The following is a 14,913-nucleotide window of genomic DNA, read 5'->3' as shown; positions in this document are numbered from 1 at the left end:
TACTGACTTACAGCATGATGAAATTGAAACTGTGTGGGTTGAATTAATTTTCAAAAATGCTAAATCAGTATTAGTTGGCACCGTCTATAGACCGCCCGATCAGAATGGTTTCTATGATATACTTGAGGGGTGCTTGGCTGGGGAGGATTGTGTAGAGAAAATCCTGATTGGCGACTACAATACGGATATGCTTCGTAAGGAAGCACCTGTGTTTAAGTCATTTAGTCGTTTTTGTGATCTGCACGGTGTCAGTCAGCTAATTACCCAACCCACAAGAGTGTGTGATTCTACTCAAACTGTCATTGATCTCATTCTGACCTCGGACAAATCCAGAATCTCCAAGAAAGGGGTTATTGTATGTGGGCTCAGTGATCATTTTATGATTTTCTGTACCCGCAAAATACAAAAACTAAAGTATGACTGTCACAAAACAGTCATATCTAGGGACCTCAAAACCTACTCTAGTGAGGCCTTTAACCTTGAACTGGAGAGTCTGGATTGGTCCGATGTGCTCAGGAGCTCACTAGTCGAAGAAGCATGGCTTGGCTTTAAAACCAAATTTACATCAGTACTAAACATCATGGCTCCTTTGAGAACCATCAGGGTCAAAACCCGCTCGGAGCCATGGATGAATTCGGACATTCTGACTGCAATGAAAGCCAGAGACAACAAATGCTCTGAACTTCTTAAATGCAAGTCCATGCTAGCCAAGCGCTTCGACAGTAATCTCCAAACCAAACTGTGCAACCTAAAAACCCAGTGTAACAAGCTAAGAAACGGTGTAATTGCCATGACCAAATCTGCCAAATGTAACTTTATCAATGATAAAGCCGAGGAAATCAAAAACAATCCTCGGGAACTCTGGAAGTTACTAAACAACCAACTAGGCTGTGGTCAGAAACTAAAAACCAGGTTTACTAACATAAACATCAAATCGAATAACACCCTCATCACTGACAAGCTTGATGTAGCCAACCACCTGAACATCTTCTTTACAAACATTGCAACAAAGCTGGTTAGCAAACTGCCCTCCCACTCTGGGCGTTTTGGTGTAGAGCACATCAAAGCCTTCTACAAAAACCTTGGTGTTTGTAAAGATGATTTCAAAATGGCAATGGTAACAACCGAGGAGGTACTTAAAAAACTGAGTGCCCTCCAACCCCACAAGGCCACTGGCCATGACAATATCCCCTCCAAATTTCTCAGAGACTCAGCCTTTTCCATAGCTCCAGTCATCACCCACATAGTTAACCTCTCCATCAAACAGGGACAGGTCCCCCAAGATTTTAAACTGGCCAAAGTAACCCCCTTGTACAAAAAAGGGAGTAAATTAGAACCCGGCAACTACCGACCTATTTCTATTCTAAGCTCCATCTCGAAAGTGATGGAAAAAATAGTCTATGAACAGGTTGAAAAGTATCTTGCCACTAATAAATTGCTGTACGAGTTCCAATCTGGCTTCAGAACATCCCACTCCACTGACACATGCCTCCTCTATTTGAGCGACCACATCAAACACGAGGTGGACGCTGGAAAATACTGCGGCATGGTCATGCTGGACCTCCAAAAGGCTTTTGACACCGTGAACCACTCCATACTGGTTAACAAGCTTAAAGCTATTGGTTTTGATAGCACATCAGTGAGCTGGATGCAATCCTACCTGGAGGGGAGAGAACAGATGGTGGAGGTGAACGGAACACTGTCCCCTCCCCTCCCAGTGAGCTGTGGCGTCCCACAAGGAAGCATACTAGGGCCTTTACTGTTCCTAATATATGTTAATGACATGACTTCTGCTTGTGACTGCAACTTGTTCCTGTTCGCAGATGACTCAGCACTGCTGGTCTCGGACAGGAACAAACTGCAGGTTGAAAAGACCCTCAGCTCTGAACTCGGTAGAATCTGCACCTGGCTCGCTGATAACAAACTATCCTTACACCTGGGAAAAACTGAATCCATCCTCTTCGGATCAAATAGTAATCTCAGCAAGGCAGATGGCTTCTTGGTTAGAGTGGGTGACAATATTATCACACGAAAAGATCAAATTACCTACCTAGGTTCCATCCTGGAGGCCAATCTTTCCGGTGATAAGATGGCCACCAACGTAATCAAAAAAGTCATTCAAAGAACAAGATTCCTTTACAGGATCTCCTCACTGGTCAGCAAAAACACCTTGAAGACCTTAACAGGAGCCCTCGTACAAGGTTTCTTTGACTATGCATCCACCTCTTGGTACCACAGCACCTCAAAGGCCCTTAAAACAAGGCTCCAGACCTCCCAAAACAAACTGGTCAGGCTCCTACTTGGCCTCACCCCCCGAACCCACCTCACCCCTGCCCACTTTGACAGGCTGGGATGGCTTAGGGTCGTCGACAGAGTACAGCATCTTGCAATGGGTCTGGTCCACAAGATTCGATACACCACCAAGATACCCATGTACCTGTCTAAATACTTCCTTAATGTAAACGAAGTCCACACCCACAACACCAGAGGGAGTGCAACAAACCATGTACAACCCAGATTCGGCACAAACAAGGGACTAAATTCTTTTCGCTCCTATGCCACCAAAATGTGGAACGCCCTACCAACAGTCATTAAGACATGTGAATCCCTTGACTCCTTCAAAACCGCTCTCAAAGGGCACCTACGGATGGCTGCAATTCGAAACTGGCCTCTGTAAAATCTGAATCCCCCCCACCCCCCCCACCCCATTTTCCCTCACTGTATATTGTATCTTTTCCCTTTTTTGCTTCCCATATGATGAATTTAGCTACATAGAAATGTCTATTTGTATGTCTCTAAATGTTTGTATGTCTTTAAATGTTTTGATGAATTGAACAATGTGGACCCTGTTGTAAACAAGTGTAATGCTTAATTGGGTCGTCCACTCACAGTTGACAGTCTTTGTATTGAGTTTGTGCTTAAAATGTACTGTAAATTCTACAAACTGTTAATAAATATTTCAATCAATCAATCAAAGCACACTAGTAGGCCATAAATGGCCAACTAGTGCACAAGCAGAGCGGCGAGAGCGCGCAAGTACTTTTGACCGTTGTAGGTGTAACTATTTGTTACCTACCTACTTTATGCATATAAACACCTAGTATTATTAAGTATGGTTCAAGTTTCTATCTATATAAGAAATACAGTTTTATCGATGTAGATATATTCTGGATCCCTTTTTAGTTTTTTTAAGAAAAATAAATCATTGATATGTGATGAAAAAAAAGGTATATAAATTGAATTAAAATATGTGGAATCTCAATATCTCTGTGAAGGAACGTTTGAAATGTCTAATTATTAGGTGTAACTATTTGCTACCTATCTACTTTATGCATGTAAACACCTAGTATTATGAAGTATACTATTCCTGAATAAAGTGCCTGGTGCTGGGAGTCTGGTGCAACGCACAGGGCCTGACCTGGTGAGAGCAGGAGTGGACCTGGTGAGACGTAGGAGGGGCCCGGACAGGTGTCAACCCACAGAGCCTAGTCCTTCCATGTGCCAGAATGGTACCTCCCAGTCCCGGCAGAGTAGTTCAGGAGGAATGGATTGTGTGGCCCTGGTTTTTCCCTAATGGGACTTATCGAGGGTAGCTACTGGGACGTAAGTCGGGACTTGATCACTCCCGGCTGGGTCACCTGAGTGAGGGGTATGATGTTGCGAGACCCGAAACCCCGATGACCTTGGGATACATCACTGAGGATACGTCCCAGGTGCATCCATTTATGTATGTATTTTGTTATAAGTATGGTTCAAGTTTCTATCTTTATTTTCAAAGAAAAATAAATCATTGATATGTGATGAAAAAAAAAGTATATAAATTGAATTAAAATATATTATACAATATAATTATTGTATTACTTATTGTAAATTGTCAATTGTTTTAAATGTATTTCATGTTGGACTATAGTGATATTAGGCCTAATACTAAATCATGATCAGAGTAATATGTGTCTCTAACTTCAATTTCTGTAATAATACTTTCACATTTGTTAAAATATACATGATCTAAAATACTTCCGTAATCTGTAGTTGGATTTGTATTTAATTGTTTGCACACTACACTAACGTTAACATTTATGGTTAACTTTTTGACACTTTTGTTACTTTTATACACCCCAGAAACATAATGTTGTATTACTTACGTCATCATTGAGAGCAGTTATACAATAGCAAATTGTCCCTGATCTGTCTGATATACTATATGGAGTATGTAGTTGTAAGTTGATTAGTGGTATACTGTCGTTACTTTGCGCCAAAAAACGTGACAGATTACACAAATGACCATATTTCTTACGTCATTATTGAGAGCTAGTCATACATATACACACCACGTAATCTGGTCCCAGCAGATCAGGCACAATTTGCTATTTTATTTTTTTACTGATTATGTATGTAGTATACATATGACTAGCTCTAAATGATGACGTAAGACATACGTATACATATATATACTATATAGAGTGTATAGTTGTAAGTTGATTAGCGGTATACTGTGGTTACTTTGCGCCAAAAACCGTGACAGCCGTCCCGCCATTTGATGTTTATGCAAGAAAACAGCAAATCTGTGCCTGGTTTGCTGGGACCAGATTACACAAATGACCATATTTCTTACGTCATCATTGAGAGCTAGTCATACATATACACACCACGTACTCTGGTCCCAGCAGATCAGGCACAAGTTGCTATTTTATTTTTACTGATTCTGTATATAGTATATGTATGACTAGCTCTCAATGATGACGTAAGACATACGTATACATATACGTATACATACATATACATATACTATATAGAGTATGTAGTTGTAAATTGATTAGCGGTATACTGTGGTTACTTTGCACCAAAAACCATGACAGCCGTCCCGCCATTTGATGTTTATGCAAGAAAACAGCAAATCTGTGCCTGGTTTGCTGGGACCAGATTACACAAATGACCATATTTCTTACGTCATCATTGAGAGCTAGTCATACATATACACAACACGTACTCTGGTCCCAGCAGATCAGGCACAATTTGCTATTTTATACTGATTATGTATATAGTATACGTATGACTAGCTGTAAATGATGACGTAGGACATACGTATACATATACATATACTATTATAGAGTGTGTAGTTGTAAGTTGATTAGCGGTATACTGTGGTTACTTTGTGCCAAAAACCGTGACAGCTGTCCCGCCATTTGATGTTTATGCAAGAAAACAGCAAATCTGTGCCTGGTTTGCTGGGACCAAACGACCACAAATGACCATATTTCTTACGTCATCATTAAGAGCTAGTCATACATATACACACCACGTACTCTGGTCCCAGCAGATCAGGCACAATTTGCTATTTTATTTTTTACTGATTATGTATATAGTATACGTATGACTAGCTCTAAATGATGACGTAAGAAATATGGTAATTTGTGGACGTTTGGTCCCAGCAAAACAGGCACAGATTTGATGTTTTTCTGCATAAACATCGAATGGTGGGACAGCTGTCACGGCGGAAGAGACGGGGCGAAATTATTACTTGCGCAAGTAACAAGAGAACTGGAGAGAAGGGGAGACTATAAGATTATAGAGAGCTCTGCTCTATCACAAGGTACACCTAAAAAAGAAAAAAACCTTTGATAGATCAATAGACAAAAAAACAGGTTGAGAATATTCATTGATTTATTATGTCACACAGATTATTTATAACATTTGATCCAATGACAAACAAAAGCAAAGATACTTATTCAGTGAAATTTACAAATAAACTCAAGGAAGAGGGCCCTATTAAAATTGCTGAGAGGGCGACAGTGAATAACTCAGCATTCTCTGGACCAGTCCAATTAACCTGCACATGGTTAGTATTATTCAATCAGATCCAAAACTATGGCTTGTGATGTGAACAATGTGCTTTAAACGGTGTTAACATCAAAGAGGAATATCCATTCATTGAAAGGTGTCCTTTGACCCCCATTATCTCGTACAATACAATAGACATGCCGCTTTAAGAAACACTGGCTTAAGGGCCGTCCACACCAAGCACTTTTTACTATATCGATTTAGAAATCTGAAGTGGATGGCAGATTCCTCACCACAGCTATAACAACAACAGTAGTGAACAATATGATGTAATGTACAGTAGTAGTTCTAGTGGTTGGCGTGGATGGCTCTTTAGACTACAGATTGGAAAATATCTCAACATAAGGGAAAATATATCTGGCTACTTTTAAGACCAGGTTGACAAGCTCCACTAAAGCCCTAGACCAAAGCGTCACCATGCAACTCTTTGGGTTCAAATGGTTGCAAGGAGTCAACACTAAAACAGTCTTGACCCTTTGGTATGGTTGGGCCATTGAATTCCATGCGTTGAATCACTAGGGTCAACGTGAGTCAACGTGCAACAAGATATCACACCGCAGGGACACTAAAACCATCTTGACCCTTTAGTGTGGTACTGTGGTTAGGGCTTAAGTCCTGAGATATAATGAACACTGTATACACTTCTCACTTTTTCGCAGCCTCCTCTTTTCTCAGCAATTTCTTCAACTTTTTGAACTTATTCTTTCCTAGTCTGTTCTTTTTCTGATTTGGTGATTTGTTGCCGCCCTTTTTCTCAAACCGGCTTCCGTCTTTTTTAACAGCTGGTGTCTTCGTCTCCGCCGTCATCTTCACGCCGGGCGTCTTGCTCTCAGCTTCTTTCACAGTCTCTTCCTCCATCTTGGCAATCTTATTCTTTTTTGGTCCAGTGGGCTGTTCCTTTTTCCCCTTTTTCTGGGTACTGGCCATTTTCTGGCCCCCCGTTCCATTGGTCTGGACATTCACCTTTTTGGCGCCTGCTTTGCCAGGGACAATCTTGCCCTTGCCTTTTTCTTTAGTGGATGGTTTCTCTGCAGCAATGCCCATTACATCATCGAGAGTCTCATCTACCTCTTCCTCATCTAAAACAGACACAAATACCAAATATTAAGTATTAACATAGATTTCTGTTGCATGGAATCTTTGCCATGATTAAACTGCACATGGAATAATCATATACAATTATATTCACCTTTTTCTGTTAGTGCAGAAGGCATTGTGTTTGAGAACTTCTTCAGCTTGGCCACAAAGAAACCGTCCATGTTGTGAGAATGAGGGTAAAACCGCCGGGTGAGGCGGAGAGAGGGATGGAATCTACGCTCTCTGAACCTAAAAATAGAATACAGGGACATGAACAAGGTGGCGCAGAGACACATTATTTTTGTTTCATGGCACACAGTCTACTGGACACATTACAGGGATATCCATGTGTCTTGACACTGTAAAATACAAAAAACTATTTACCTGGTGAAACCTTCGCTGCCAAAGTCAAGTCCAGTGGGAACTAATTTGACATTTCTTTTCTTCAGGGCGTAGTCTACAACCCACTCATTCTCCTCCACCTAGTGGGACACAGTTTGGTTGTGGTTTAAGAGGCAGCTTATACCACTTCAGTTGACATTTCATGACAAACCGGCAGTACCTTAAAAGGTCCATAACAGTGTAAAGGGCTGAAATCTAACAAATAGTCTTGTCATCCCTTTCTCCACACACACGCAAGCAACTGGCGATGGCAGCAAGAACCTTCAAACAGAACATGGATCTAGTTGGGGGTCCCTCTGCCTTGACCACTACATACTAATATTAAATAAATACTAGTAAGACGCCTGAGGGCAAGAAGGTTTGATGAGGTCAGATCAACATATGGAATGTCAGAAAAGGTCAACTCCATATATGGAGATCTAAGGATGGCAGCGGGGGCAGTGTCTTGAGTGTAAAGGGTTACTTTGATTAGGGCCCAGGTAGACCTGGGACTTAATTTTCGGGGCCTGTTGAGAAGTCTAGTTTTCACCGGCTGCAGCTGCACTAATAACTTTGGGGCAGGCCCGTCTAGAATTTAAATGGATAGGTATCAGTCAAAAGGGAGACATCGAAGAGGAAGGATGGATGGGGAAGGATCAACATATGGAATGTCTGACATATATCAATAAACTAATATTGGTAACATCAGTGATCTCCATATATGGTCTTAATTGGTACAGCAGGTCGCATTTACTATGATCCCTGATTTACTATCAACCCTGAATATGTCATAGTAATGTCACGAGACCTGGGCACAATATATGGGGGCTTTCCCCATGTATGGGGATTTTGAGTGATACACTGACGGACAAAAAGTGCACGATTCTCCATAGTTAACTTTAGTAATAACTGATAACATAACTCACATCCATGTTGGAAGTTGGATGTGAGGTGAAAATACTCCTCACGTCTCACATACCATGATGGAACACGTGCAGTAGACCAGGTATCCTCCTGAAGCAGAATCAGCATTGACCGAGTCGATGGCAGACAGGATCAGCTCCTTCTGCAGGTGGGCTGAGCGCATGATGTCTGCATCGTCCTACCACCAACCAGAATGACGACAGGACGTTAGGCTTGTATTTTGGAACTCGTGTTTTTTATAGACCATTGCACTTGATGAGTAAGTACCGTAGTCTTTACATAAATGTCTGTTCTTGAACAATTAAACATTGTAGGGGAGCAACACATCTACAAGCCTTATGAGTACATTTTTGTACATGAGCTTGTCTATTTTATTTTTGCTATATTTGCATGACAATGTAGTACAGCAAAATAAAAAAGAGGGCTTAGAGGTTAATCAGACTAATTGATTTAGCCAGTTATTTAAAAAGAAAATCGATTTGATGTTTTTCGTGTTGATTCATTGATATAAAATGTTTTATTACAAAACACTCGCTTCTCGATTATTCAAAAACAATCGATTGCTCAGAATATTTAATCGATAGTTACAGCCCTAAAACATTGGATAACTCAGTGATTCTTGAGTTCTATTCTTTTGATATCGTCAGCACGGTCAACTGTGTGGTACCTTGCTGGTCTTCACTGCCGGATCTTTGGCGATGACTCCTGTGCCTGAACATGGAGCATCAAGCAGGACCCTGTCGAATCCAGTCATTACCTGGAAGCAAACATAATCCTAGTCACTCACCACTCTATACACGTCACTGTAATAAATACATGACACTGTAGCTGCAATTTAGAAAAGATGTGGATTAAATCCTTGTGTTAAATAGCTTTGATAGCAATCATTGCTGTATAGTGTTTGTTGTTTCCCCATCTTCCCAGCTCTTTGGTAAACAAAAGTACATTTTCAGGTTGGTCTCGGGACACCAATTTTCAGGAGCAAGAACTCATGATACAGGATACATGATATACAAGTAAATTCGAATGGAAGGCAGGCAACATTTTAACTGGAGCACTAGAAAACTGAAGCTGATAAATGGCTACTCTCTCCTGATTGACTGAAAGTCGAAACCCACCTGAAAAGGTATTTTCTGTCTCTCCATCTCTAGAGAGACGGGGAGACCCCTGTTATTGAACAAACCCTCTAATGACTAGTGATGACGAGCTTTAACTTAACGAAGAAATATCACCTAAAACTGGGCTAGGCCTCTGGACAATTAAACATGTTTAAATGAGTGCACTGCATGTTACCCTTGGGAACTCTCTGCCGTCATAGTTGCAGACCACAGTGTTGGTTACGCCCAGGCGGTGGATGTTGCCCACCACAGCCTTTAACCGGTCAGCATTGGCATCATTTGCCACAATCATCCCAGTGTTCCTCATCAGCTGAGCTGTGGACCACGCACACGCACGCGTTAATTGATTGTTTAGACAAGGTATCCATCATAATCTAGTACAATAGCACTGCAGATACAATATTCATATTCAATTCATTCAATAGTGGATAAGAAAAGTTAATCTATGTTATCTTATAGTCTCGGAATCGAATGGTTCCCAGTTTGATCCCAGGCTCCACATTGTAAAATCGCTTTGGAGAAAGGCACTCTATAAATGCACCATTTATTTACCTCTTTTATTTACCATTTAGACAAACGAGAATATCAGTGCATATATTATAACTCACCCATATATGTGGTTTTCCCTCCTGGAGCTGAACTCATGTCCAACACCAACTCCCCCTCCTGGGGAGCAAGGGCCATGACAGGGAGAAAACTGGAGGCTCCCTGCAGCATGTATTGGCCGGACAGGTACTCTGGGGTTGCACCTGGTGAAAAGATTGCTTAGGATTAAGCTATGGCACTTTTCTAGCAGTGGTGTATATGTCTGCTATTAACACATTTAGACCGTAAGACGTGTGGAAACGTCATAGCTAATCTAACCGATGGATTGCGAGGACGTGTACACACATCCTAACGCATTTTCATTTATATCAAACGAGAGAATTTTTTTATGTTTTTCTTTTGTTTTTTTGGGGGGGGGGGGGTTGGCCTCTCCTTCTACACCATACTCTTTGCTGTTCACGGATGCACGTTGCCGTTCACGGCTCTGAAAGAATATTCAGGACACTCACCTATAGGTACCGAGGAGTCGAAGATGATCAGGCCAACTTTAGACCACTTCCCCAGAGGATCCAGATTCACTCCTCTGTTGATCAAGGCCTGTGGATGGAAACACATTGATTGGTCAGTCTGACACATCGCTTTACTGTGTTTTAGGCCTCTGTAATTATGCCCGAAATTGATCTAGCGGACTCACAAAACCATGCTGACCCTTTAACTAAAATGTGTTTCAATAACAAATAACAATCTTGATATTTAATAGTGGGAAACAAAAGTAGAAATGGATCTATAAACAACTAACTCCCATTAGTGTGAAATGGAGAGTAAAAAGTGTTTTACCTGCGCGAGGTCCCGCCTCCTTGTTTTCAGTGTATTGGTCCGAATAGTGACAGGTCGCTGAGTTTCATTGGCTTCAAGGAACTCAATAAGCTGCATTAAAAAAAAAGAATGTAGTAAGTGGCATAAGGAGTTCCTTCACTTATTTACATAATTGTTCTGCTGTTAATTTACATAAAATTCTGCCGTGACCCACTTATACATAGTTGACCAAAGTCCTGTCAACTCCGGTATTCTAGACCTCATGCTGTTGTTGATCTAAACTAAATCTACAAGCCCACAACACGTTGCCACTTGTAGATCTGTTATTTTCACCAAATGTTCACACCCAGAATAGGGATGCTAGGGACCATGTTGTTAACCCATTTAGACCTGAGCTCGATTCTACAAAATGTATATGTATAAATCTAAATCATGACAGTTTTCTGAAAAACCCATGTTTCTATGTCAGTGGTTCTCAAACATTGTCATGTCAAGGACCCCAAATATATGTATTTGGCCGCCGACCCCCATCTGAAAACATGTTGTTCCAGGGACCTCCCCAGAAGAAAAGATTTTAGTTAAAAACGTTCGCTCTGAAAGAATATATGCAAAGATTTGTGCCACATTTTCACGATAAAAAAAAAATAGCAGACCTACAAGCTCGTATGAGCTTGTAGATCTGCTATTTTTCAATAGCTAAAGTATAACATAATGCTTAAAACACCAAAAGGGGTCCCCGCAATGAATGGATTAAAGGAACAAACACCAACCTCTGACAGTGGGAAGAGGTCCATGAGTTTCTCGATGAGGAAGAGGTTGTAGCTGTAGTAGCTGCACAGGTCATGCTTCAGGAGGCCAATGTACTCAGACCTCTCTTTGCCTTCCTCCCTCTTCTCTTTGAAGTGAGTCAGAACGTCCACATTGTCCTTTATTCTCTGGTAGATCGTCTTCAGGTCGAATGATAGTAGCCCTCCTGATAAGAGTAAATAGTGATTGGATTTAATTCTACCATGGTGTTCCCAAATGTACATTATCCAATATGTATGTAGCCTAATATTCACCGTCTTTTGACAAATTAGAAATATCACATTTCCAGCTTATAACAATTATTAAGTGTGAATAACTAAATAGTCCTAAATTAATTATTTGCAAATTGCATGTAATGGCATCTCGTCATGAAGACATTGAAGAGCGTTGGAAACTTCTTATAGTTAATGGATGGATGAAGTGAGATGCCTGGCTGTGCCTGGCTGTCTATTAATCATGTCATGTCCATTTGGCAAAAATACTACCTGAGACAGTCACTCCCACACAACAAGGGCCAAAACACACACAAGGCGCTGACAGCAAATTCAACGCAAAATCAAGCATTTGATTATTGAAATTATGTCAAAATTTCAACCTGGCGTCAAGCGAGTATCCGCATCTGCTGATACAGTATTTGAGGCCAGCCCCAATGGGCAACAATACATAATTCATTCTATTCTAGAACCACAGTTGAGAATGTCAAAGAATTAACTCACCCTCTTTTGCCCTCTCCTCTGCCCCTGGAAGTCTGAATTTATCCATTTCATCCATGTGGGTTTGAACGGTATCTTCCTCTTCGTCCATGTCTGCATCATCATCACCCTTCCCTTTCTTTTCAACCTCATCATCATCATCGTCACTCTCGCTCTCTTCACCCATGAGTTCCGCCAATTTCTTATTTTTCTTGGCAGCACGCTCAATGGGAAGCAGCTGAAGAAAGAAAAATAAACTTAAATTTGTTGTTTCTTTAAGCTTGTTTAGAGGTAAGATGCTTTCATAGGAACCTTTTATCACTTCAGCTATACAAATGTATCAAGAACATAATTTTACGTTATACAGTAAAAAAAAGCGCTAGCCAAAAAGACCAGAACAATCTTTGTACATGGACACACTTCATCTACAACACCAGATCTACATTCTACAAGCTGACTAAACATCGCAACGCAAACGTTTCCAACTACTAGTGCGGACTAGATTGTGGAAAAAGTACATTTGCACAGACAGATGGTGGAATCATTTCACTCACATCTTCGTCATCATCTTCCTCTCCTGCTTCCTCACCACCACCGTCCTCAACTGCACCATAGTCATCAACCATATCGTCGTCATCATCATCCTCCAAGCCTTCAAGTCCTACTTTTGCTCCCTTAACTTGGGCCTCTCCTCCCTCCTCTAAATCCTCCTCATCCTCATACTGACTGTCGCTGTCCTCCTCGTCTTCAGGTTTCTCCAGTTTACGCTTACGTGCTGCTGGTTTCAGCCATGCACTGTTTTCATCTGTGAATCCTTTTCCTGGGGCTGGACACAATGACAATAATTAACATTTAAAACAGAAACATAACCAAAACAAAGTGTGTGTTTTTGAAGATAGAAAGACAACATCACTAGCAGACTCATTGAGGCTTATTATTACCTGCAGTCTTCTTATCTGCAACATCTTTCTTCTTTTTAGTGACCTGGACTTTGGGCTGGGCTCTCTTTGCAGCCCTAGAAAATGACAACATAGATGATGAGCAAGACTGGAAGAGTCAGGTCAAACTTCAGACCTGTAAAATATAAATTACTAGGAATAATGTACATGAAGTATAAAGAAACGTCACTATCTGAACACAAATATAACTGCATGCACAAAAGCACACACACAAATGGTTCTACAGGGTCGCATCATGTCACGTCACGTGAGCAACCACACATTTACCGTTTTTTGGCTCTACTTGACAGACGTTTTGGTCCGGCAGCTGAGTCATCTGAAAATCACACGAAATATGAAACTCAGTTAACAGTCGCACATGCAGACGACATTTCTTCATGTGCCCTTGTTCAAATAATGAACAGAACAATGGCAAAAGGCCTACAAGTTCTCTGCTTAAAGAGCTAGGAAATAACATTATCAAGTCCGGAAAAACACAATTTCTCAGTGGAAAAACGCATAGGCAAAAATGTAATCAAATGTACCTCGCAGACTGATGCCACCAGGTAGAAACTTCACCAACTCTGTCTCTGCTCCCTTCTGCTTCCTGGATTTTCTCCCAGGTCCTTTCTTCACCTGGTTGGTGGGATCCAACTTCCTACCCATGACTGACAGCTACGCAGGACGCAGGAACACCTGGATAGAAATCGAGGCAGACAAATGTCAGCCGTGGTAAGACTTGTCCATGTCTGTGGCAAATCTTTGATTAAACCAAAATATATTAAAAACCTTGTTTGTTTTCTTGCACTATAACATTCTTATTGTGTCCGTGTACTCTAGTGAAAGCACTGACTACTGATAAGATCACACCTGTTTATTGGAATCCCACAATCCCACATAGAACAGACTTGGACCATATGCTGCACTGATGCCCGTGTACAGTTGTCCCGCTACCATACAGTTAGAATGTGTAGTACATTGCCATAGACATAGCACATCACATCCACTACATTATAATACATTTAAGGCCATTATTGACCACTGATTCTGAAAAATAAAGTTGGACGAAAATGTCCATTACAATGCTGGCATGGTGATGAGTGATGATGGTCCCTAGCTCTGCATTAGAGCTATGGACCAGAGCTAGATGGTCCCCTGATAATGATAGATTGTGAATGAATCAATACGAAATCAAGATGAATCAAGACAACTTTCGTGGATTAAGATGTAATGCAAATTAAATTATACATATAGCACAAACTGTGATTACCTGACGTTGATCAAATTATAACATTTAAAACATGATTTAATCAACGCGAATAACGCCAGAAGAGAAGATTAGTTAGTTGGTGGGGGGAAACAATGACAGACATGCAACAGAATTAACCTCATTTTGCACAAGTAGAAGAACTAGTTTAGGTGTAAACATAATGGATAAGGGAAACATTGGATTATACTACGCACTACGTTAACTGGATTTCACAGCAAGTTTGCGAGCAAATATGAAATAAAACCATATAACAACACGTTAATAGTTGACAGTGGGATTAAAATGAACAACATAGGTCGTCGTACTCACTATTCCGTCTGCTGTTTATTGATCCAACGTATTGTAATTATGTTAAACTGGTCAGAAAGAAAGCCGCACATGTGAAAAATCTTCTGCTCAACACGTTGCACATACACATCCGTCGCATGGAAAGGACGCGATTCCTCGCTGTGTGCACACCACGCACGCGTTCGCCCACACGCACGCCTGTACACACCAATCTA

At 41.0% G+C, this 14,913-nt stretch overlaps 1 protein-coding gene across 1 annotated transcript; it reads right to left on the bottom strand.

The window, feature by feature from the left end:
* Nucleotides 1-5,750: 5,750 nt before the first annotated feature.
* Nucleotides 5,751-14,834, bottom strand: nop2 (NOP2 nucleolar protein homolog (yeast)). Its single transcript, XM_083760692.1, has 16 exons — nt 14,720-14,834; nt 13,686-13,836; nt 13,429-13,477; nt 13,144-13,217; nt 12,757-13,028; nt 12,227-12,440; nt 11,474-11,676; nt 10,725-10,814; nt 10,397-10,484; nt 9,950-10,090; nt 9,517-9,656; nt 8,891-8,980; nt 8,279-8,401; nt 7,303-7,400; nt 7,031-7,167; nt 5,751-6,920 (listed from the first exon to the last, which is right to left on the bottom strand). Exons 2-16 carry the CDS (start codon nt 13,804-13,806, stop codon nt 6,487-6,489), a joined length of 2,274 nt encoding a protein of 757 aa, XP_083616818.1. The 5' UTR covers nt 13,807-13,836; nt 14,720-14,834; the 3' UTR covers nt 5,751-6,486.
* Between the last annotated feature and the right edge of the window lie 79 nt (nt 14,835-14,913).

Source organism: Protomyctophum parallelum (assembly GCF_964188405.1).
Source record: "Protomyctophum parallelum genome assembly, chromosome: 3".
In the NCBI taxonomy this organism is placed as follows: domain Eukaryota; kingdom Metazoa; phylum Chordata; class Actinopteri; order Myctophiformes; family Myctophidae; genus Protomyctophum; species Protomyctophum parallelum.
This window is presented reverse-complemented; position numbering and strand designations above follow the sequence as displayed.

What these genes read in the sequence shown, in the direction of transcription:
- nop2 (XM_083760692.1), bottom strand. Translation starts at nt 13,806, where the DNA reads ATGGGTAGGAAGTTGGATCCCACCAACCAGGTGAAGAAAGGACCTGGG. An exon ending in TGGTGGCATCAGTCTGCGAG is followed by an intron (nt 13,478 to 13,685) that starts GTACATTTGATT and finishes TGTGATTTTCAG; the next exon opens with ATGACTCAGCTGCCGGACCA. An exon ending in AGAGGAGAGGGCAAAAGAGG is followed by an intron (nt 11,677 to 12,226) that starts GTGAGTTAATTC and finishes TACTCTTATCAG; the next exon opens with GAGGGCTACTATCATTCGAC.